At 30.0% G+C, this 26995-nt stretch overlaps 1 protein-coding gene across 4 annotated transcripts in view; it reads right to left on the minus strand.

Annotated features, from left to right (window-relative positions):
- Positions 1-26995, minus strand: part of LOC142323622 (uncharacterized) — a 122681-nt gene that overhangs the window by 79485 nt on the left and 16201 nt on the right. For 3 of the 4 annotated variants that reach the window (XR_012756135.1, XR_012756136.1, XM_075363497.1), the window contains exons 2-4: positions 7746-7851; positions 4906-5113; positions 3991-4112 (exon numbers count right to left, since the gene is read on the minus strand). Coding sequence is in view for 2 of the 4 variants with exons in the window: in XM_075363497.1 (XP_075219612.1) it covers positions 3991-4112; positions 4906-5113; positions 7746-7851 (436 nt within the window). In the remaining 2 variants the exon portion in view is untranslated. The remainder of the gene's footprint in view (positions 1-3990; positions 4113-4905; positions 5114-7745; positions 7852-26995) is intronic. The other variant, XM_075363498.1, reaches the window with a different exon arrangement.

Here is a 26995-nt window from a genome sequence, read left to right on the forward strand (position 1 = left end):
ATAGTCTGCAGTAAATGGCTATGTTGTAAACCACTTCCTGAAGTAGTAAGCTTCAGAACTTCAGACATTCCAGTTCCTGTAATTTTTAATCTATTTTATAGTCTGCAGTAAATGGCTATGTTGTAAATCACTTCCTGAAGTAGTAAGCTTCAGAACTTCAGCCATTCCAGTTCCTGTAGGCAAGTGAAAAAGCTGCAAAAATCATGGCTAACAAGAATCCTTAACAAATAATATAGAGGTAACTTCTTAAAGCTGTATCTGAAAGATTATATATATATATATATATATATATATATATATATATATATATATACATTATATGCACTAGTTTTTTCTAGAGGTTTAGAAAATAATTTTTTAAGGTTTTTAAGATTATTTTTAAAATGGTCTTAAATGAAATAAAATAATGTTTAGTGAATTTTTAACAAACTTTTGTTCCCAGATCATTTTTTTAAAATAATTTATTTTTTTTGTTCAATAATTGTACATTAAATTTTTTATTTATTTTTACTATAGATCAAAAATATATTAATTTTCAATTAGGGAGGTCTTGGTCGTGTTGTAAACTATATATCCTACAATCCTGAAAATATGGTAGTAATATCCTGGAAATTGAAGGTGTGAAGTAAGGTGAAAATGCTATGTGCCAAGTTATTTAATAAACCAGTTCCTATAGATGACCAAAGTTAAACAATATTGGGTGTAGTTCCACTGCATCTATTGGTATGCAATCTAACCTTAACTTCATTATTAACTTTTTTTTATACATACAGTGAAACCTGTTCAAAATGAACCCTGAACAAAACTGATCTTCCTATTATGGAAAATTAATACTGTTCCAGTTAAAAAAGTGGAAAAATCAATGTACATCATCTTACACAATACGGAGCTCTACAACAGAGAAACAGAAAATTAGGCAACCTAAATAATACAGAAATATACTGTATGAAATATCAATAAAAAGGAAGAAAAATTGAATATTTTATCCAAATTTTTAGAAGAGTATTAAAAATGACAGTAGCCTATAGCAAGCTGACAGATGTATGTGAACTGGTGGTTGAACACACAAGCAGAGAACAGCTATAGTGATACCATACACATTTCACAGAAATTATGTCACTGTTTACTGCATGAAAATTTGTCTATGCTTCTTTTCTGTCAGTACGGCACTCAGGTTTACTTGCTTGTATACTAGTCATGTATGTAGAGCGTGGTGGTTCATGTTAGTTTTTTACTGTGTAACAATTAATGTGTTTGTGCTTTATTGTACTCTTTCTATAGTGTCTCTATCTTATTACTGTACTGTACTTTACTGTGTATACATATCTGTTTACCACAATTTTATAATTTTTTTTTTTTAATTCATCAAAATGTCTTGTAAAAACACTGCTTAACGCTAAACAAAAAAGTTAAAGATGCTGAATTAAATAACAAAGATAAATTAATGTCAGTTAATAGACAAGTTTAAGTGTGGAAAAACTCAGATCTAGCACACTTTAAAAAATATGGAAAAAATAATATACAGGTGGTTAAAAGGAAATGGGATTATGAAAAAACAGCAGAAGACTACTGGATGACAAGATAAATGAATTGTTGTGGGAATGGTTTATTAGCAAAAATTTGCCAATTTCTGGCCCTATTTTACAAAGTCAATTGTTACTGCTAAAAATTTAAACAAACCTGATTTTAAAGCTTCTAATGGATGGCTTCAAAGTTTTAAAAATAGACATATCATTTTGAATGAAGTTTGAGGAAAGTAAATGACATCGATAAATCTGTAGTTAAGAAATGGGAAACAAAACTTTCTGTCATTCTGGCTGACTATAATCAGAAAGGTATTTTTAACCATGATGAAACAGAAATATATTTTAGAACTTTGCTGGCTAAACACTAGCATTAAAAGGAGGAAAATGGGTCAGTGGAAAGATGTCAAAAGAATGCCTTACTGTCCATTGTGCAAACATGGCTAGGGAACTTCTAAAACCACTCGTCATTGGTAAATCGGCAAGACCATGATATTTTTCTCACATTAATGTTAATAAACTCCCTGTGACATGGTGATTTAACAAAAAAAAGCTTAGATGACTTCTATAATGGAGGAGTGGCTCAACAATTTTAATTTTAAACTGAAAATTCAAAACCACTGTGCTGTCTTATTCCGTGATAATGCAACTGTCATCCTCATATCAATTTTTGTAATATTAAATTAGTCTGATTCCCACCTAAGACTACAACAAGTATCACACAACCATTGGATCAGAATGATTTATACCACGAAAACCCTCTACAGAATGGTGATGCAATCGATTATTACAAAAATGAATGGTGTGAAGAGTACCAATGAAAACTCATGAAATCAACTTAGTACTTGATGCTGTCTACTGGATTCATATGGCAGTAAAGTACTTAAAAGAGGAAACCATAATAAAATGTTTTAAAAAAACTGAATTCTTATCACTTCCCGCTGTAACAACTGCAGTCTTAGATAAAGCAGATGAAAATACGAGAATTTTTAAAAATCTGTACATTACAAATGAATTTGAAATAGATACTGATACATATGTAAACTCTGACAGTGATTTGGCTACCAGTTTTATGGCTTACAATGCAACTGGGGTAGTTTTGTCAGTTCTCAGGAAGATAATGATATTGAACCACCTACTGATGAAGATGAAGAAGACTGTACCAAATGTGGTGATTTAATAAACAATAATGAAGATCCTGTCCAAATAAACTCATATTTAAATGCACTCCAAAGCAGCAGTAACTTACAGAAGTTTCACCGCAAGTAAAAAAGTACTGAAATTTTGGAGTATTTGCATACAGTCCATATTTCTTTAAAATAGCATGCTGTTAAAGAAAAGGCAAAGTAGTTAGCATTGTTTGACTTGAGGAAATCACAAATAATTGTGATAAAAAATGCAACTAAATCATACGAACTGTATTTCTGAAAAATTGTGTTCTTAGTTTTTGTAGTTAATTAATGTAACATTAATTGTGTAATAAAAATATTCGGTAGGCTTACAAATTGAATTATTTTAATAAATTATATACTGTATTATTCCAGTGAATTACAGCATTCTAGGTAAGTTGCTGTGTATTCTTATTATGACACATTATTACTTAACACAAACCATATACAGTAAGTTCAGCTTTAGACATAACTGGATAAAACAGAAACCTTACCAAAATTTAAAAAACATTTGATCCCGTTTGTTTCCATTTTGAATAGGTTTCACTGTGTGTATGTATATATATATATATATATATATATAAATAAGAGTTGCACAAGCACGCATAACTAAATGCTTTCAAAAGATAATTATTTATATCTTTTTTAACAGTAATTTGATAAAGAATTATAGTTAGTTATGCAACATTTATTCTACAACATAATCCACATTTTCAATATGTATGAAAGTCATAAAAACTTACACGTTTAGCAATTTTTAAAAATTAATTTGCAGGTAAAAAATAATATAAAAAAAAGTTTTTGATGTTCATAATATAGCAGATAAAGAGATGGAAATTTATATGGAGTTGCTAGCATATATCAAGTAAAAGCAGTGATCACAAATTCAGCTTATCTAAGTATAGCTTCAAAGTTTATATGCAGTGTTCAACCACATGCATAGTCCATGCTTAACTCTTCACTATGATAGCCCGCTTTCCGTAAAAGTATACATTTACTTGTGCATACATATATGATTACATAAAGTATACTAAAATCAGTATATAAAAAAAACAACATAAACAAAATAAAAAAGCAAAGAAGAAATAAGGCTCTTAATAGCAGATAGCTAACACACATTTACTAATAGCCTTGTTGTAAGTACTTCAATAAAATGTAAAAGAATATTATACATTGGGCATCTCTATTGGACCGGCATCCAGCCATAAAAATACTGTTAATCCCTTTCCACCTAAGCCCAGGTAAAGCTGGGGGAAACAGATAAGCTCAAAAAAAGAAAAATAATGAAAATTACTTACAGCAGTAGCACCATCTAATTCAAAATCATCCCCATTACACCCTGAACTGTCCCATGGCTCTAATTCTCTTTCACCAACCTGTCCATTAAATTTACTTATTGCAGTGTCAGTTTGGAAAGTATCTGAAACAAAAAATAAATAAAATTCATTAATAACTGTCTGTCACTAAGTACAAGACACAGTTTTCATATATAATGAAAACCAATTAATGCAAATATCTGTAAAACACAAGGTATATTACTCAGGTCCTGACAAATGCCAGTAGCTGTAATTCAGACAAATAAAATGAGTTTTACTTTAAGAATATCAGTTTACAGAATAAAGAATAATTTTTTTGTTGGCCTTTAAATATCTAAACAAACCTATGCATATATGCCCATAAGTACATTGTAAACATGAAGAGATCACTCTCACTCCAAAAAATAATTAAAACACAATATATATATTAATAATTAAATAATGCAATTGCCTAATATTTTACTTCATTTTAATCTTTTCTACAGAGTTTTTCTTTGAGAAACTAGTCTTTCCTTCATCACTAAATGTATCTAATTTACACAATAATTGAAATCAGGAGCTAATGACTACACTCACCAACACTGCTTAAAAGTATAAAAAAATCAACAAAAACAATTATTTACTGAAGTAATTTTTAAATTCACAATCATAATTTGTTAAGAAATTATTCTGATTAAAAATTATCAGTCATATTTATGATATTTTCCAAGAATGAAATACCGAAATTAATAGAAACAAATCTAAAATTTTGTTTTTAACTTAAAATGTCAACCCGCCTGTTAAAATATAATTAATTCAAATATATTAAAATATGAAACCGTTAATTCCAATCTTAAAATTCCATTACATGATTGCCACAGCAAGAAAAATATACAGATTTCATAATACAATAATCACCTTTAGTTGCAAATTCCAGATCGACATCATTTGCTTCTATCGTAATAATATCTTGTGGTTTAAAAATAAGCTTTTCTATAACATTTTCTGCGTCTATACGAGCAGGACATTTAGAATCTACTTTATGTGCCATTTCTAATACAACTTCAAACTGACTTGAAAATGTACGAAATATTCCTTCGAATATCGACCCATTCTGCGTTTGTATCTAAAAATCAAACAAGAAAATAAACAGATTGATAATAAATAATTTCAAATAAAAACTAAAAAGCTTACAGTTTAATACAAAGTTGCGCAACAAAATAGCTAACATCAGATCAATAACTAACACAAATGTTTAAAGTTAAGATCCTCATGCCCATCACAAGTAATGATCACAACTTCCTATCTAATACATGCATACTTTCTACCAATACAACTTTCACACAAAATAAATTAAATGTTAGGGAGGTTATGTTTATATTTTTTTTTCTACTTTAATAACAAAAAAATAAGAAAATAACATAAAAACCTATTATAACATGTAATAACAGACAAAACTATACACACATTTTAGATAAACAATTATTTTACACATATACACTACATACACATTTTAAACAACTGGAATTATTTTGAAAGTTGTTTTAAGTTCTAAAAAAATCCCAGACTTAAAGTTTTATATGAACTCAAAGGAAAAAAAATTCATTTTTTTAATCAAAAGATTAATATTGAACAAAAATAGTAAATTTCACCCTTATAAAGCTAACTTTATGAAAATGCTGTAACTTTCAACTTAATACAGAAAAATGTTGATATTAAAAATAACATTGGTTTCTATGAAAAATGATTATGTTTTAGCCCCATTAAAAAACAGATGAAACACTGGTCTTCCTACAGAAACCATTGACTACAAGAATACTGAAGAGGAAGTACAAGGGTTAAGGCTGTTTGACCAGTGAACATAAAATAGAGGTTTTACATTTATGCACAAGAAATATTTTATATGCCGCTATTTTTAATGTCAAATTAGTAAATTCTATGAAAACTTATCTTATAATTCCACAGAGATACTAATGAGATAATTAATGTCTTATTATTTTATTGAAATTCATCTTTTTAAGATTCATATTATTCCTTTGTACTGTTATATTGTATTTTAATTCTGTTAACATTAACATTAAACACCTTGTACAGAATATTGAGATAAGATATTTCTTACCTTAAGGTAACATGACTAAGACATTAAGATACTTAAAGTAAAATATAATTTAACAGTACAGAGGAATAATATGAAGCTAAAATACCTTAAAATTAAGATAAGATATGTCTTATCTCAATATTCTTTACTAGATGGTTTATATTAATAGAATATAAAATATAATTAATTATGAATAGAAAACGTTCATCGATATCATATAAGCCACCTCTATATTATTGCTATGTGTATAAAGTTTGATGGATATATTTCAATTGTATCAGATATTGTCTATAACAAAACCAGTAACTGTTATTTTTTTAATTTTCAAATAAAACTGCTGAATAATTTTACAGATCTTTACCTTAAAAATCATCAACGGTATAGTGCCGTAAAAAAACTTTAAAACTAAAACTTAAAAAATATTAGAAATAGACTGAAAGTACAGCAGCAACAAATCATGTTTATCAGATTGACAATACCAAGAAAAATTTCTCAAAGAATTTTTGTACGATAAAGATAGTCCTAAAATAAAAACACGTGATTCCGAAACACAATACAACTAATCAGTATCCCAATAAAAATTGATACCAGCAGACTGGCTGGGCAATCTATCGAAAATTTGGTGGGACACTGTAAATCTCAATCTGAAAATTTTAATGTTACATCTCATTTTGTCATCTTTCAATGGAAAAAAGTAAGATAACATTGCACTTTACATAATTCTTTACTTATACAAAAAAAATTGTAATTGCTATGAAACAGTTTAAAAAAAAAAAAATGAAGAATTTAAAAACAGAAATATCTGCAATATCAACATCCAACTACAAAACCAATAACCATTAATTTCAGAAGATTTTTTTAATTTTTTATCTAAATGCTAATAAAAAAATAAAAATTATTCTATCAAAAGTTTCAGTCACTAATAGAACCAACAATCGCAATAACAAAGAAAATTACTACCAGGAGTGATCTGGAGCTTTCGGCAGCATCATGTTCATAAAAACAAAAAAGTGCACACACGGTAGCTTTTACTTACTATTTAACTACACATTATCATCAGCTCTTGAATTGCTGTTTACAAGAGCCCTGAAATACATATTATCTGGTAAAAATTGCCTTACCAAATTAATTCAAATTTTCCAAAATTAAACTACTGTAATTTTTTTTACAAATTCTTCAAAATGTTTAATCAAATGCTCTATAAAAAATCTGTATTTATATGGATCTGAATTATGGGCAGTAAGAGAAAGGAAGAGAATTACTTGTACAAGAAAGAACAAGAAAAATAAAGGATGTTAGGTTGAAACATATCAGAAGACAGATTCACTAAAAAAAAGAACATTTTCATACCAAAATTTCAGAAAAATGGAGCTATTATAATAGTGAAAAAAGTAAGAAACAAATACAGGGGCTCTTCCATTATGGCACCAGAGCAATAACCTTTTCATAATTACTCAGTAGGTTTATATGGTTACAAACAAGTACTTACAAATTAAACAGTTACACATTCCATAAATTGTCTTTTTAAACTGAAAAACTATCTTGAACTATAGCTCTTAATCTCTTAAATTTTATGAGCCACAAAAGATTCATTCGACTAATCGATCTCATTCAGTGACTAAAAGAGTGTTAACTAACGTTAATTACATTAAATACCAACCCTAACTAAATTTCCAACATGACTTGTAGCTGCATGCATAAAATGCAGATTATTATATATTCCCTCAGCAGCAATGCTTCTTTCTGGACCCCTTGATCTGGGAGACCTGAAAAACAGAATCTCTTTAATTTACAACAATATTTTTCAAAAAAACTATAAACTAATCTAATACTATTGAATAAAGAAAAAACTAAATATTACCTTTATGGTTTCATAAAACAAAAAATCTTTTATACAAAATAAAGCAACAAATTTTGTTATTCTGTGGTTATTTTAAAAACATCTAAATCTGATTATTAGATGCTACTACAACTTAATGCTTAAAAACATGTCCTGACATGCACACAAGCTGCTCCCAAAAAGTGGTGAAATTGCTTTCAAGAACAAACAACCTGTACCAGGCTTAATATACAATACAAATTGAGAAGTGAAGTTGTTTGTTATGCAATCCAACAAACCACACATATTAAGTCCACCAAACTGTAGTTGTTACTCAACCTACATATTACTCAATTTCAGAAAGCTTAGTCAACACACAATATAGGGGGTACGTTTCTGAAATCACAAGGAAGCACAAGAAACATCAACACACGCTTCACATGTGTAAGTGCATTGTATGGTGAATGTGTCAGTTTCAATGTTTATAGAACAAGGAAAGAAGGCAAAATTGTACAATAAAACAACTGGCTTCTCACTACAAACAATGTCCTGTCACGATACAATATCCATGTAGCAATGCCAACAACACTTCAGAAACCCTGGGTATAAGTACATCCCAACCCCGTAGGAGAAGACTTCTGCCTAGTGACGTTCTGATCACCACACCACACCACCACCCCAGTTCCTAGCCCTGGTGTGGGTACAACTACTTTCCGATTCCCCCCCGAGGGGAGAAGATCCCACCTCGTAGTGTGTCTGGTCGCTACACCACCCCCTCCGTTCCTAGCCAGTAGTGGCTTTACCGGAGGAGGGTACAACTACAGCACATTGAAATGTTTACGCTTTAATGACCTATACAAGTTGAAATCTGAACACTGATACTCTCAGAAAAAGCACCAATAACTGAAGCCTCTAATTTGGTCTGATAAAAATCCTACTTCAAAAAGCAAACCAAAAAAGAAATATACACCATTCTAGCATGATAAAATGAATTTTAGTATTCTCTACCAAATATTCAAATAGAAGAATAATGTTATATTAAACTTAATCTTATGACAAAAATCTTGACGTAAGTGTTTTGCCTTTTTTATATAAATCAGAATCACAGGGTTTAACATTTAGAACTGATAATGTTTGGATCTCAAAGGTAATTAATTTACAGCCACAAATAAAAGTACAATAAGAAATTAATTTAAGAAAGTTATTACCACATAAAAAAAGAGTAACAATTACTGATCATATTTTAGTAAACCTACTGTTCGACTTTTTTGTAATTAAACTGAAAAGTCACATTCTGAATTTTACTCTGCCTATTTGGCATGAGTACAAAATAAAAGTGTTATCTTCATATCTTAATCCCACTCTAGTTCTTTAAAAATAATCCAACAATAGTAAATTTCAGAAACTGATATGTATTTGAGCATAAATAACATATTTTGTTACAGAATTTTGTGTTATACGTTTAAATAAATAGTTATACATTTATTTTACTTTCTTGATTAGTATGATTAATGACTTATTTATCACTTATTTATGCTAACATTATGCAATAAAATTATCAGTTTTCTATAATCTCATAAAAAAGCAGCTGCCAGCTACCAAGTCTGGAGGAAGCTAAATAGAATTTATTATCTCAAAAACATTAAGTAAATTTTACACAAGATAGTTTAAATGTTTTTAATTTTCAAAGAAAAAACTTCTTTTTAAACTCATTTTTTTAATGAATAAATCTCCACATTCAACTTTATTACATTTGTATTAACAATCTAACAGGAGTGGGGCTTAACAAGATTTTTGGCATACTAACACTTTAAACTGCTTCTTGTAAAATCTTGGTCAATCTGCAGCTCATGGTACACCTCAGCAAACAAACATATTGAAAATAAAAGTAAAAGAATTATACATAAATTGTCAACTGATGCACTCAAAGCCACATTTAATAAACCAGTTCTCAGAGATAAAAAACTAAACTTTTTATTGTGTAATAGCATATTTTGGAATTTTACAGGCCTGTGAAACTTTTTAACAGATGGCTTCATTAAAAAAAAATATATATATATATATATATATACACACATACATAAAATGTGACAGAAAAAACTTTTATATTTAATATATTTACATCATTTTTTAACATTAGTTTCTAGCACATCGATAATAAAAATACATTAATATTCAGACTAAAATGTATTAACAGATTTTGTGTTCAAGTACAACAGCAACTATATCAAGAAATCCATAACACAAGGGTTACTAAACAGAACACTTAACTTCAAAGAATATTTTTCAATAACAGCTGCCAAACTCAGAACAAACTGAAACTTTGCAGGATGGCATGGTTCCACATCCATAACTATTAGAACAATTATGGCAATGTTTACTAGATAGTGAAGTTTTACGCTCCAACTCAGATTAATAACACTTGTATTAGACTAGTTCATACCCAGCTTGACCAAACCATTCTAGATACAATAACAAGAATAATCAAAACAAACATCACTGTTTTGGCTTCCCATAGCCAGATAAATACTAAGTTCCAAAATCTGTGATTGAATTATTCTTTCAACTTTTTGTTCACTCGGACCCTCCTAATACTGAGAAAGACTTTTTATCTCCAGTTCCTCTCAGAACTGCACATTCTTCATAAAAGTTAATCTAACATCAACTACTACAAATAAATATTACAAATACTCCATAAGTTTTCCATCACAAACAAGCCTAAGAGTTTTGAATTAATTTAAAATACATGTTACCCTTAAGAGAAAAAGAACTAACTATAGTAAAATGTGCCAATCTGCTACATAAGCAAAATAAAACATCTACATCCTAGTTGTGAAGAGTAAGGTTGCATACTGAAAAAAATGACCTACTAAAAGCTTTTTACAGTGACCATTATGAATTTCTTATAGTTAATGCAGTGTCAAGTTGTTAGATACCTAGCCTAAGACATCAGTTTATAATTTGATATGACGGGTATTCCATTTTAATTCAACAAATTTTTTAAAATTTTATTGCATCACATTTTTCAATTTTGATGATTAATTTTGATAACAAGGTGGGTATATAACTACCCACTAGTAATGGCGATAAAATATTTTTTCATACTTTTAAAAAATCTTTTTCTTGAGTAGTAGACTATTTTATAACTTGCCAACAGGTAAAAAATCAGTCATTTTTGTCACTTTTTCCATGAGCTGTAGTATTCTATTTTGCATCATACAGAGGTCAAAATGGGCTTTATGGGAAGAGTAAAGATGGTACTTCATCTTACTCAAAATTCATTCTGTTACATAACCAAATCTTGTAATGGTTACTGAAATTATGTTTACAGATGGGTTTTTTTTTCAAATTTTGGGCCCAAACTAAATAATGAAGGGCTTAGGGTAACAGGCCTGGTTCTACCTTTTAACTCTTAGGTACTAGTAGTACTTATAAAAAAAATTGGACTGCTGCTGAGTGTCCATTACAAGAAAATGGCCACCAAATCATACAATTTTGAAAACTTCTCATTTTTGGGGCCCAAAACCACATTTGGGAAAGGTGGCAAAAATCTGAAATTTTTCAGCAGTAAGTACTTTACATAAAAACCATATAAAATTTTTAATTTTGTTACTCAAAAGGGTTGACGAATAATGAAGTCATCAAAACCGCTAAATCACTTTCTTCTAACCGTGAACAACATATCCAAAAAATTCACAGCATGTATTTTTTCAGATAATAATGTAGGCCTACTATACAAAATATTTTAATATGTCTATAATGACATAGCTTATATTCTAGATAGTTTGTTACTTAAAGTACGACTCAATGTACAAATTCATGTTTAAACAAGAAAGTGAATAGACATGCATGGACATGAATGTTTGCGTAATCCTGAATGTAAACATTATAGAAGCCTCGGTTGTTACTGTTTTGATTTCAATGTGGTATGTTGTATTGTTGCTAATGTTAATACTGTGGTTAGGTAATGTACATTTGTTTATAAAGTAATTTTATTAGCAGTGAACTTCTCTTTTATGTGATATCTTTTATTTTTAATTTTATTAATTAGAGAAATTTTTATTTTAGCTGTAGAAAAACTGGGATAAGATAAAGTGAGGTGCAATTGGTAGTTTTATAATGTTTACTAACTGTATTGTTATTACAAGAATCCTTGCATTTTATAAAAACTGATTATAGAGTGTTCAATTTGCATTCACACTGAAACAGTATGTCACAAACTGACTTGCAATAGATCTTAAGTACTGCACGGTACAGAGTTTACTGAACAGCAAATAACATTAATATCTTTAAGTGGATGAACTGGAAAAAAAAATCTGTACTTTTCATAAAGCCTAATATTTAGATAAATATTTTCATATTAATGGAAAAAGTTGCTTTGACCCATTTAGCTGTCACACTAAACCAGTTAAGAAATCTCTTCAAAAAATATCTTTGACACTTTCAACAAGCAACCCAAATTTAAAATTAATTCCAGGCGGAGCACTGAGTACAAAATGCTTAAACAAAATACAAAAACCACACGATGGTACAGAAAACGAAAGCAAATGACAAGATATATTTGAGCCTCAATGTGTTATAGTCGAGTCTGTGAATAAAGCTTGTTCAGCATTTGGCATTAAGGTTCAAAAATTACAGAGTAGCGCAAAGGAACCAATTTAAAAAAATAAAGCTACAAAAATAGCAGAGTCAGTTACCAGTAAATTAAATGATTCCTTTGATATAGATATTTCTACAGAAGAAACCAGTTTAATACCACAAAATTAAGCTGATTTAGGTAGGGAATATGAAGAATTAATCGTTCAAATAAAGGATAAACTGAAAACAGTTACATCAACCCACGAAAAAATTAATATTTTAAGTTTATTACCAAGCAGCTGGAGCATTCAAAAATTCAAAATGAGTTTAGTATTAGTATTTAGCCCATCAACCCAAACAATTAGTTAAAACAAGTGGAACTTTACCACAAATCGGCAAAAAGAAACCCAGTCACGTAACTGAAGAAAATGTTATTAAATGTGCCCCAAAATTTTTAGCAGAATGATGAGCACAGCCAAATGATGCCAGGCAAGAAGGATTGTCTCTGTAAGACAAACTGACGGGAAGAAAATTAATATTCTAAAAAGGCTTGTATGCAACTTAAAATAATTGTACATAGCCTTCAAAGAAAAACATAATTTAAAAATTGGATTTTCAAAATTTGATGATTTAAATCTAAATGTTGTCTGGCTGGTGGGTCTGGAACTCACTCTGTGTGTCACCCACCAAAATGTAAAACTCATGTAATCTGCTTAAAATGAAATTTGATTATAAAATTCTCCTTTCAACCGTGGTATGTGATATAGAAAATGAAACATGCATGCTGTCAAAGTGTGAAAAATTCCAGGCACTAATGAAGTGCTCAGATTTTACTCCAAGAGAGCTGGGATGATTTTGATTCTGAAATTATGTTCAAACAGTGGGGGTTTCTGTTGACCGTTATGAACTAACTACTCAAATTCTTCCATTTCAACAGTACTTTGATAAACATACTGAAAATTTTAATTATCTAAAAAGGCATAATTTTGTTGCAAAGAAACAAGCTAATTTCCTCAACATTAAAATGAAAAACTTGTTGGAGGGTGAATGTATTGTAATGGGAGACTTCTCTCCAAATTTTCCTTTTGTGATACAGGATGAAGTCGAGTCATATTGGTCAAAAACTTATGCCACAGTACATCCATTTCTCTTGTATTTTAAAAAAGAAGGAAAATTACAAAGCCAAAGCTACTGTGTGATAAATGAGTACTTGAAGCACAATACTACATCGTTCTTCTAATTCCAAAAGAAAGTTATAAAGTAAAAACACTGTTACCACAAGATAAACAATTTTTTTTATTTTTATAAGCCCAAAAAAATATGAAGCTCAAGAATTAAAAATATTAACTGTAACATCACGGAAGTGTATAATGTAGTCTGGCTAATAAAAGGCGAAACCTGAGTTTTAGTTCTAATAATTTTGTAAGTAATTCATACAGATAAAAACATCAAATTTTTGCTTCTGTTTTAAGAAAGTCGTATTTTTAAAAAAACTTTTTAACTGCAAAAATGCGTCGTTTATATTTTTTTTTTTAAAATGCGAAAAAACAAAATTCTTAGTCTTTTAATAGTAAAACTTAGATAAAAAAAAAGATACTTTTCTACAGTTTCCAATAATTTGTTTTATATATAGCAAACAATTTCATTTCAAAAATGTTTGAACATGATGGTAAATGAAATTATAATAAAATTATGAAAGCAAATAGAGAAATTGTTTTAAATTCTGGTAAAGTTTTTTCAAGATACCTACAAAAACATACACGTACATTTAGAACCGAATAAACAGCAGCCTACGTTCGCAAACAACAAACATTTTGCTTTCAAAAACATAACTACCTATGTAATATCTTCAATAAGTAACACCTACAAAAATGTTTAGACGTTACTGACCTGAGACAACGTTATATGTTTCGTGATGCCAAAAAATTAAAACACGTGCAGATAATTACATATTTTTATTATGAAGGAACGGTACTTGTCGGTTATTGGGACGACACTGCTGTTCGTGTGTATTGTGGTTGTATCTGCATTATTTATTTTTATCGATATTTTCTTAGATAACTATTCATTATTTAGATAACTATTTCATTAGAAATAAACTTTTCAATTTTATTGTACGTTTTCCGTATTATTGCGATAAAGATTTTAAGTTAGCGTTAAGGTAACGTAACTAACGATTCCGTGTACTGAACTTCTTGCGATATCAACAGCACCTAACCGAACGCTAGCTTCGCTCGTTAACCCGGAGTAATTATCCTTATATACCGCGAGTCTAACGAATGTTTTAATTTTATACTTAAATATCGACAAAAAAATAAAAATAAATGGCGTCCAGATAACATACAAGTACCGAAGGGACTCTTGTTAACTCTTCATAACAATAAAAACCGACGTTTATTACAACTATTACATTTTATTGTCGTCACGTTTATTTTATTGTTGTCAGCCTGTTTATTAAATGTAAATGTAGATATTAGAAATCTGATTTGTTTGAAATAGTAAAATAAATTACTGTAATAATTATTGTAATCTTATATGTTTAGAATCTTTTTTGTTGCAATTTATTCATTTTCAAATTTAGTTATAAAATTACAATGATCCATCGATAGCAAACGAGACACTGATTGTAACATTACTCTATTAATATTAATTATAAACACTGATATGGTTACGTTATTTTCCTTTATATGAAATAATTAATTGTACAAAGACTGCGTCATTTAAAAAGGAAATTTATTTATTGAATGTAAACTAATTATTTTATAAATAAAAAATATACCTAATTCTCCCTTATGTTATCCACTATCTTAATTATCTTATCCACTACCGATATATAATAGATATACAACCATAATGTAGTGGATGGATATATGTACACGCAAAAATGTCATATTAAATTTTTTTTAATAGTTAATTATTAACATGGTAATTAAAACTGCTTTAAGCAATAACTTGATAACATCCCTCCCAAATAAATATGATCTATGAGCACAAAATTGGGCAATACAGTACTTTTATCAGTGAAGAAGGGAAGACTTGTGTCGATATTACTTTGCGATAACCTGTACACAGAATTACGATTGATAGACGCTGTAAATAGATATATAGAAAAGAAAAATTAAATACAACCAAGCGAACAACTGACTGAAGGATTTTAAATAAATTCCTGTATTCAATAATTTCATTTTTTTCAACCACCCAGGTTTTGTAACCGTTATCAATTTTTAAATATTTCTTGCAAAACGATTTACTACTGGCAAAAACTTACTTCTATACGATAACTGACGGACATATTTTCTTTTAAGGACCATTCAAACCGAAAAGACCTAACATTTAATGATAGTAAAACGTCCAAATTACATACGATAACCGTCACGTAACGGCGAGCTCGGATAATCAGACCACAAGTAACTGCTATACTATGGTTCTCTGAAACATTGGCACACCATGATTAGTCTTCTCTTAGTAGCATAAACATAATGCAACTCTCGTTTACGAAGAGATGTATTTTTGTGTGTTTACAGTATTAAGAAAGTGACATCGTGTTTCAAATACAAAACAATTATTTTTATTTTGTTTCTCTTTTGCTTTTCCATGTATTAAAAGTTCAGTTCTGCGTTTCCGCTTCTCGGTACGGTTCTTTTGGCGTGTGTCGTGTATTTTGTTACACAGCTGACTACTATACGATATTTTGTAAAACGTTTTTATCGTGGTTAACGGTTCAAACTTTTTAAAACAGTTCGTTCAAATGCGAATAGTTATGGCCGAATTTAAGTCTGTTGTGAAAGTGAAAAACTTCGAAGGCAGGCGCACGAAACCGTAAACAAAACGTATGATTTCATGAAACAAGAATCTTTAGCGTAGGAAAATAAGAAAATGACAAGCATTTAACTGCTATACAGAAATATGAAGAGAGAACTGCAGTTGTCTGTGGCGTTTCCAGGGCTCAGGTTCCAAGTGTAAGAAAAGAAAATATAGAATTTCATCGATCCAAGGGACCAGAATGTTCGTTCATCACCCCCTCCAGGGAAAAAAGTAAGAAACGTTCTAAACCGGTTACTGGATTAAATGATTTTGATAAAGGGGTGATTAGGCAAACTGTGAATGAATTTCACTAAAGATAGGGGAGCTGCAAAACAGTTAACAAACTCTGTAAAGAATTAAAAATTAAAATTAATTTTAACGACAGTGAAACTAGTTTTTTTAAGAAATAGGGTTTAAGTGGCACAACAGAAAACGAAAGGGAAATTTTAGTTGACAAACATGATATTAGGCAGAAAAGGATTTCATATTTGCAGGGGTTCAATGAAACCGGGCGATCGCATACTTAGATGAATCTTCTCAGTCAACGACAAAATCACTGGCTGACGACAGCGGTGCAGGATTTCATTTACCAATTAATAAAGGAGTACGCTTAATTAATTCACGCCGGAGGTGAAAAGCGCTTTATTCCAAACGCAATGTTAACTTGTTCAGCCAAATCAAAAAGTGCCGATTACCATGATAACATGAATACTAAAAATTATTTGAAACGGGCTGAAGAAAATTTAGTTCCTGACCTTCCTCCTGAGTCTGTAGTAGTTATTGGCAATGCTCCGTATCGTAACACCCTTTCTGAAAAACTTTCATTGTCATCAAGCAAGAAACAAAGCACGACTGTTTGGATTCAGAAACATCATATTTCATTTTCGTCTGAAATGCTTAAACCACAATCGTATGAATTAATTAAGTTGAACAAAAGTAACAGAAAACGATATCGATTTGACGAATTGTTGGAAAGAACCGGACAAGTCCTGCAGCTTTCACCTTACCATCCTGATTTAAGTCCAATTGAGACGGCATGATCAGAGGTAAAACGACATATTTTGAGTCACAACAAAGCGTTTAAGATGTCAGAAGAGAAAAAACTGTGTGAAAATTAAATTAATTAGATGAGCGACGAACACTGGAAACCTTACTGTAAAAAGGAAAAAAATCGAAGGTTAACATTGAAGACAAGAATCGTTAATAGATTCTCAGACCGAATCTTTCATTGTCTCTTTATATAGTGACAGTGTGATAATAGTAACAATTACACTGAAGGTAGTGATGACAGCGAGGAGAGTGTTCTATCTGAGGAATTAAACAGATAATTCATTTTCCAGTAAGTAATAATTAAAGTTACAGTAACAACTATCTATCTCAATATTTACCGTGTAATTAGCAACAGATATTTTATCATCCGTTATTACATTTCACAATATACAGTACAAAATAAGCCGACTGTAGTTCATTTCAATATTGTTGCATTCCTTTGTTAAAAACAAAAAAATTATTTTTTGGTAAGGGGGATTACTAAGAGCGAGGAACATGCTTTTACGCTGGGTAATAATCACCGCCATCCAAGCTCGTAGTTACTTGGCGGCGACCGTACATACGCTGCGGACATTTAATGACAGTAAAGAATCCACATTCTATCAATATACTGTGACATACCCCGGGATTTTTTTGTTGAAGTTCTCGTTCTCGGGAACTGCATAATTAAGAAGTGTAGTTAAAACGAACGGTTTTGTAAATATAAAAGACGCGATTCTTGAGATTTAACTTGCTCTTAAAAAAAAGAAACTTACAATGAAGTTTTATTATAAAACTATCAATACACGTTTAAATAAAAAAATTCACAAAATCGTTATTTTCTGCCTCCCTCCAAAAATCACCTTTCAAGAACTTTTTTATTTTTCTACGTTTACTCGTACTATGTTACATGAAAAACTAAAACAAAAATAACATGAAAAATGTACAACCAATAGTTACTGTTAAATATTTCTTTTTTAGCGGTGGGGAGTCAATTTAAATAAAATTTTATTGTAGTATCGAAGAAAGTTCATTATTTAAACGTTTAATATTAAAGTTCAAACAAACCAAAAAAGTTATAAATATTCAAAAAAGTTCAATTCATTAGTTCAATGTATCTGAACGTTTGGTTAGACTTACTAGAAAATTAGTTAATGAGCAAGGTATTCTACAGGAGTTAGACAAAAGACATAAAACAATAATTAGTAACGACACAAGTTGTGTTATTTTATGAAGATGACAATAGCAGGCTGTATCCTGATAAAAAGGATTGTTGTAAGCCTGCGTGTCAAAGTGCATAAGCAAAAGCGCCTTGTGATAAACTTAAATGAATTGTATATCTCCTTTAAAATAGAAAACCCTGAGGAAAATATTGGAAGGTCACACAGTTCTGCAAACTCCATCCAAAATTGTGTATCTTGGCTGGTGCATCCGGGACTCATACAGTTTGTGTCTGCCCCCACCACCAGAACATCTAACTCATTGATAGTCCCAAACTTAATGTTGATTAAAAGAACTTAGTAGACATCTTTGTTTGACAAAGAAACTACAGCTATATGATGAATGTGTGCACCAAATGTCAAAGTAAGCAGGCAGTGTTTGACATGCTCAACGTTTCGAAACAGTATAATGTGTTATCAGATACAATAATGTACAAACGGTGGGTAACAGCTAATAGGGCAGAGATGATTACTGTTCTTCAGACCAAAGATGATTTTTTCAAATAATTAATGGAAAAAGTTGGAAAAGTTGAACTCACTATTTCATGTCAAAATCTCAAGCTGTTTTTCAAGAACAAAATATCAAAATTAGGTGAAGAAGAATGTTTGGTGTTGGCCGAATTTTCAGAAAACTTCTCATTTCTTGTTGAAGATGAGATACAAAGCTTCCATTGGGTCAACGCCAAGCCACAGTTCACCCTTTTGTGTTCTATTTCAAGGAAAATGATGTATTACAACACAAAAGTGTTTGTATTTTAAGCGATCACTTGAAGCACAATACAGCAACATTTTATTGCTTTAAAAAACCAACATCACGGAAGTATATCAGAACATTAAAAATACTCATCTACTTTAATGACGGTGCTTCAAGTCGGTATAAAAATAAAAAGAATTTTGCTAATTTGTGCAGTCACAAAAAAGACTTCGACCTTAAAGCCAAACGACACTTCGTTGGATCATCCCATGGGAAAATCACCAGTGATGGTGTGGGAGAAACAACACAATCTGAGGTGGCAAAGGCAAGCTTGCAAAGGCCATTAAACAGTTAGATACTAAACGTTAATGAAATGTAGTCATTTTGCAATCACAAGCTGAAAAACATAAGTATTTTTTTATTAAATCAGATGAGATAGCTAAGATTTCAGAAACTCTAAAAAACCGTTTTGACTTCTGTGAAAGTTTGTACTAGAAGCTACCACAAGTATGTTCCTGTGTCAGAAGGCACTGTAAGATTTTACTTTACTTCAGACTCCAAGGCTATGAAGACCATCCTGTATCAAGTTTTGTACCTTTGTAACACCTTCACTTAAGAAAAAAGACTATTGCTTGTGCTCATGATCAATGGTGGATAGGAGAAGTGGTATTAGCCTCGAAAATAACGATGTGCAGGTTTATTTTTTCCACCCAGCTGGACACATACATAATTTCAAAAATCTCAACAAGAAAAAGTGTGGTTACCAGTCTGCAAGTTACAGTCTCCAAGTCCAGAGAAAGTTGACATCACTTCAACTACAGTGATGGGTCGTTCTCACACAATTTAAGAGAATTATCAGAACAGATATCACAGTGTTGGTTAACCATAAATAAACTTTCATTGCTACAAAAACAGGCTATTTCATTAAAGAATAATTAAAATTTTGTTACAATTTATTTTTTCTTTGATAGTGTTTACAAAAATAAACCAATATAAAATTAAAAAATCCCTTCGGCACACTGGAAGCTGGAGGAAGTTTTCACTGGTGCTAAGTAGGGGATAAAAAGTGATTATTTTATTTATATATAATCACTAGTGTGTGTAATAATAACTAAACTCTATTCTTTGGTTAGACAAATATAAAAAAAAAACTAAATAAGTTAGAAAATGATCTAAATTAATGGATAATTATTCAATGAAATTCATTAGGCCAACAAGCAAACAAACAAAATAACAATAACAAAAACAGAAAAACTCGACATTATTTTGTATCTTTGGTTGTTGACCTAATGAATTGCATTAGAAAATTTTCTATTAATTTGGATGATTTTCTAACTTATTTAGTTTATATATATATAGTTTATATATAGGTAGCTTTGTTATGAAATCTAGCTACAATGAATTCTTGAAAACAGATGTAGGCTACTCATTGAAATCTCAGTTTGGGTAAGTTTTACGAGCATTTTTGAAACAAAACTGTATTATGTTACTGCTATTGGTTAAGTAACCATTAAATTACGACCTATCATTAATCATTTAAAGAAATTATTTTATAAATATTGAAATGTCAACTTCAACAACGCAGGGGCTAAGTATAAAAAATATATAAATAATGTAAAGCGCAAAGAAGGCACGAAACCCCCTTCAAGCACTTATTTAGCGAGTCAAAATGGTATCGCTTTAAAAAGGTTTTTCATGATTTTTGAAAGGTTATATATTTTTTAGTAGTACAATACAGAACAAACCTTTTTATTTGCCATAAACATCTACAAAAACACTAAGTTGTGCAAATTTGATATTTTTATCACCAGCCCCATCAGAGTTATTTCAAGCCAAAATTGAAATTAATTTTCAAACATTCATAAAAGTTTAGGGGTAAGTATATCACCATTAATATGGTAAAACTACTAATATATACCTACAAATAAAAAAACAATTCAAGTTGTGTATGCCAACCCTGCAGCTTAAAAAAGATTACCACGTGAATTTCACCGTTTTTCATGTTAAACTTTATCGGTAATTTTCTCATAGAAGAGAGTAGGTAAATAGACCGCTGAACCGACCTTTTAACGTGAGATAATACGATTAAATTGCTTTTTGTTTCATCCTTCCAAGACCAATAGTATTTTTGTTATGATTTTTTTCTGTAAATCCTTACAATCATAAAAAGTAGGTGTGCGCACCGTAACAAAAATGGCCGCCACAGGTAAACCGATTAAATAAAAAATTAAAAAAAAAAAAATAGTTTTAAGGTCCTGACACATGCAGGAAACAAGCGGGTAAGTTCTATTTTTTTGAACCGGTCAAGCAACCAGCTTATCCTTTTTTTGGGACACTTCAAAATGGATCGACTCAAAATTGATACTGCTTAAATTCTGATTCGCTGCCCCCTCCCCCAATCTTGTCCACAAAAGTAATCTTTAGGACTCACTTGCACTTCTACCATCACTAGAAAGACAAAAAAAGTTCTGTTAAAAAAAAATTTCCAATAAATACGGATAGTTTTTTATTATTTGGGAAGAGGGAGTTTTGGGGTAAAATTTTTTAAGATGGTTAGGATAATCACGCAGGCATGTACTGAGCTTAATATAGAGTCGGGTTATGTTTGCAAAATTTAGAGAAAATCGACCTAAAAAACCCATCTGCCCCACTCCTTAAACATATTGATTCCAAAACTCTACTAACAACAAATTGACCGATATACAAGAGTAAAAAAAATCACCAAAATCGGTTTATCCAATTAAAAGTTATACAGCTTCAAACACGTCAACAAACGCACATATGTATATATGTATGTACGTACGAACATTAACCTCCTCTTTTTTCTGTTTTTTGGAGTTCCTGGGTCGGTAATTAAACGTCGAGGAATGAAAAATAATACTCATACCCCATTTTTTGACCGATTACCATACTTTCCTTCGTACGGCACAGATCTAGAGCTATGATCATGCATTCATTCACTCAAAAAACATTTTGTCGCCAAGGAGACATTTATGACGCAAGGAAAGTCAAAAGCGAAAATAGTTCTGTATTTATTTGAAACCTATCCGGATTTAGGGAACAAATTATTTATTCTTTATACTAGATTGAACATGTTTAAAATAAAATATTTAAATTTAAAAATACGCTTAAACATTTTAAGATCATATTTGACAACGTCAAACATCCAACAATTTTTATATCCCGAAAACTCATCCAGAAATTAAAAATATAGTAAGTAAAAATGAGATAATGACTAAGGAAATAATTCAGGGCCTTTGTCCTTTTTACTGCATTATAGCAGTACATTAAGTATTATCAATAATAAAAATCACTCATTTTTTTTTTGTTGTAAAATATGAGCGCGAAAGCGCTCATATTATACAAATATCTACATCGTCAGATATTACAAAAAAACTTTTTTTTTTCAAAAATTAAAATAGAAAATAATTTTACTTAATTTTCTAGGTCCATATAAGGTAACAGCATAAATTCATCAATTTACAAGACGCGGAAATAATAGAAATAAATAGCAATAAACTTAAAAAGCAGTCTCTTAAAGAAATCCACATAGTAAAAAATAATATTATAAATGAACAATTAAATTTTGAAGATAATTAATGATTTAACAAATTTTTGATACTGGCGATACTGTAATGATTTCGAATTTTTATAAATAATACGTTTTTAACGATTTTTTATAAAAATTTTAATGTTAAAATATTTCACAATTTATTCTCTAGTCGATTAAAAAAAAGTTTTATCATCTTCAATTATGAAATTGGCCACAACAGAGTTACTCTTCTGAAATATATATTTGGAAACTATTGGTTTTTTTTTTTGCATATTTTGGCCGTAATTTTCAACTTTAAAAGTACAAAATAAAAGAGATAATAAGATATAAGAAAATATAAATTATAGGGAAATAAATTTTTTCTAAAAAAAATTACGTAGTACTTATAGTTTTTTCAATTATTCAATAAAAATATATTCTGATAACGGTCGAAAATGCGTAACCTTGAGATTTCATAAGTTAGATATATATTATTTTTTTTTACAAAACAGAGTACTAAAGTAACCAAACTGCAGGTTCTTTTATAAACTTAAAAAAAGATGCAACATTTTTTACTAAAATCAACAATATTTGAGATATTTGCAAAAATTCCATTTCACGTTTATTTCGCTCGCTCCCACAAATACTACATAGATACCAAGCACTCTTTTATAACAAGTGTGAAAGCAAAACATGTCAAACACAAAAGTCAATGGCCCCTAATTATTTCCTTATTACATGTTTGTATTAATTTATTTTTGCAATACTCATGTATCATATTTTAGTCGAGAATATGCGTCTGCATGATAATCGTAAATGACATCTCACGTTTTATAACAATAATAAGCTTTATACTGATACAAATTAAATCCCGAATTTAAGTCTGTTTTTTATTATAAACTGACATCTCAGTTTTTAATCGGCCAAAGAATGTTAGTATTTAAAAAATATTTACCAGGGGCCCGCTCACTTTTGAGTAAACATAAACGTCCGGCATTTATCCACCGTAAATTTTACTTACATAAATAATAATAAAAAAGCAGCAAACACCACGCTTCAATTTGATATAAAAAATTTAAAAAAATTAATAAAAAACACTTAAAACGACTTACCTTAGCAGTTTTACTTTTGGCAAAATAGTTTTCATGATTTACTAACTGTGAACGATACAATTTTTAGAGTAATTTTCACACAATTAAAATAAAATAGAATTTTTATCAAGTTCGGATAAATTTCAAAATAGGTTTCGTACTCCTACCTAATTGAACATCATTCATATTACCATTATTCATATAACCACTGTGATATACTAAAGTAAAAACAATCAAGTAACCAGAATTAAAATGAATAAATTTCGAAGGATTTTCAAGAAACCGTTATTGGAATTTTTGTTGAGAACTCCTTTACAGGTAATAAATGGCAACTTGAGGAACACATTCAGTTTGCAAGGTATAAAAAGATTTATAGTTTAAAGAACTGGGATATTTTTAATTTCTATAGAAATCTTCAACTAAAAATAAATCGGGAAAAGGAAATAATAAATCATAGCTTAGTAATTTTCAATAAATAGTTTGAGTGTAGGATTATAAAGGTCGGTATGCATAGCACCGCTCGCTCTGAAGAGATAATAAAACTGGTATTTTCAGGTAAAACTTATGCCTGGAAAAATAATTATTTTAATATACAGAATATCTTAAAGCCTATACAATGTATTTGTAGAGAAAACAAGAAATTTGGATTAAAACTGAAAATAATACAAGTTAGAGCCAATTCAATGGAAAGGTATGTTAGTTCTGTGAAAAGGTCTACTAACTCTTGTTTCAGTAAACGAGATATTAACACGAGCGGTGGCTCGGGTCAAAGTTATTTCTCTCACACAAGCGATAGAGGTATGCCTAACGTCCTTTAAAGGTTCAAATCCTTCGTTTTGCGATTCATCTCTAGGGTTATAATTATTTAAAATATAAAAATTATTAAATATTAGCGTCCCTGATGTTAGCTGTAGTAATACCATGGTTCTCAAAATAAAAAAATTTAAGTATAGAGTGATAAATACAATTTTATACTAAATTTCACAGGATTCGGAATAGAGGTCGGATATAATCCGAAGTAAAGAGGAAAAGTGTTCCGATTCGGAAAAATTTACCTTAGATTAGCAATGTACCAAATGAACAACAGAGAGCGTATTTTTTCTGCATTTTTTTTAAAACTAACTTTTATCTACTTTTGTTCAACATGAGATTGATTATATAGCCTTACAAGAGGCTGCATCTAAACTACCGTTTGAATGTTGAATTGTCAAGTTTCACGCAAATGTCACAAAAAACAATGTCGTTGACTAAACCCCCGAATATTTAAGTGCCAATAAGGTAACCGCATCTTTCTGAATCCTGGATATAGTAACAACCAGTAGATCTGCAACGTTACTACAACCGGTTCAACTTACGAATAAGCTTAGTGTTTTTATATATAGTGTTTAGAACTTAAAAGATAAATTCGTCATTTTAATTTTCTTAATCGAACAACACCGAATACATCGTAAAAAATCAACGATTCCAAAATAATAAGGCATCCCAAAAACCTACCAGGAAATGCCCCGCAACTAAAAAATATATAAATAACGGTATCGTTCTCCTATCTTAATTCAAGAGAAAGAGTGTATGCAATAAGTAAAATTTTACCTGCAAGCTAGTTTGATAAACCGCAGAAAAAATCATCCTTCGGGTTAGAATATTCAGGGGTCTTATCGTAAAATAAAACATTTGGGAACAATAAAAGGCCTTTTTACCTTTTCACAGAACCGTAAATACACAAAGCTACGGAGGAAATTATATTTAAGTCGTTACCGAATATCCCCCTTCCTGTGAACCCAGTGCATTCCGTTACTTTATTTAATTTAACCAGACAATTAATTCACAGTATTACTAAATTCCATACGTAAAACGATACAATAACAAAAAATACCAAGTACTCTTCCCAGTAATGCTGTGTGCTAAACAAAACAAATAACCGAATCCCAAAGGACGGCATTCACAATAAGAAGTTCGATTCTATTAATTTTAAATTTAAGAAAAAATTAAACGAAAATTTTTGACGGAATGGCGACTGATGTATCATTAAATGGGCTTTGAACTGCAAAAATAAGATAGTCGATATATCGACTAATCGAAACGATAAATATCTTGTTACGACTATATGACCATAAATCACCTAGTTTTCTTATTACTCTGTTACACATGGACAATTGAATGCATCGATGTCAAGTATGAGGTCATTTGGCGATTTTAAATTTAGATAGTACGACTCTTTTAACACGACCAAAAAGCTGTTGTCTTTATGCCTCTAGCGTAAATAAATGTGTATATATATATATATATATATATATATATATACACGATAATTCTGCTTAATTCTGTTTGTTTTAATGTTTTTTGAACGAATGGCAAAATTATGTTACACTACCATCTCTAGAAATTAGAATTTATACTTCTAGATAACTAGAATTTATACTTCTAGATATAGTATACAAAATACTAATTTCAATTTTAATAAACTATATAAACAATACAAAAAAAACCAAATTAAATATAATAAAAAAAATAGGTAAACCAAGTTCTACAGGTATGTATCTTCAAACGGTTATGTGTGTGAAGATGCACGAACGAGCTATGTTTATCTTCAAAACTTTTATCCGCCACTGTTTGGATAACAATATCAACTCTGATGTCAAAACAGTATTTTATTTTAAAGTAATATTAAAACTTTATTAACTCTAGTTCGACTAATGATATTTTAAAATGATAATTTCGCAATCGAAAAGAAAAAAACTAACGCTGCATGTATTAAGTTTTGCCAGGGATAGAATTAAATAAACCGGTTTTCTCAGACCCCAAACTTAACGATCACCGGGTCGATAGCTGCAACGGAAGACTACATCACGTTAGCGTTTTGTGGCAAGAGACCTTCACGGTAAATCAATTTTAAATCGTTAAGAAAAATCAAAAAAATCTCTCATCAGCTCGGTTCACACTTGAACATTGAAACTAAAAAAATAAAAACAGAATATACTGAATTATAATTAAGATGACTACAGGCCCGACAAAAAATAGTTTATCATACGGTTTATGCGCTAAGAGAGAGAGTTTAAAAACACCCGAAGCTATCTTTCCGACAAATTATTCACATTTCTAATCGGATTTAATCATTGTTATTAGAGATATGTAACGAAATAAGA

Source organism: Lycorma delicatula, chromosome 4, assembly GCF_047948215.1.
Source record: "Lycorma delicatula isolate Av1 chromosome 4, ASM4794821v1, whole genome shotgun sequence".
In the NCBI taxonomy this organism is placed as follows: Eukaryota; Metazoa; Arthropoda; class Insecta; order Hemiptera; family Fulgoridae; genus Lycorma; species Lycorma delicatula.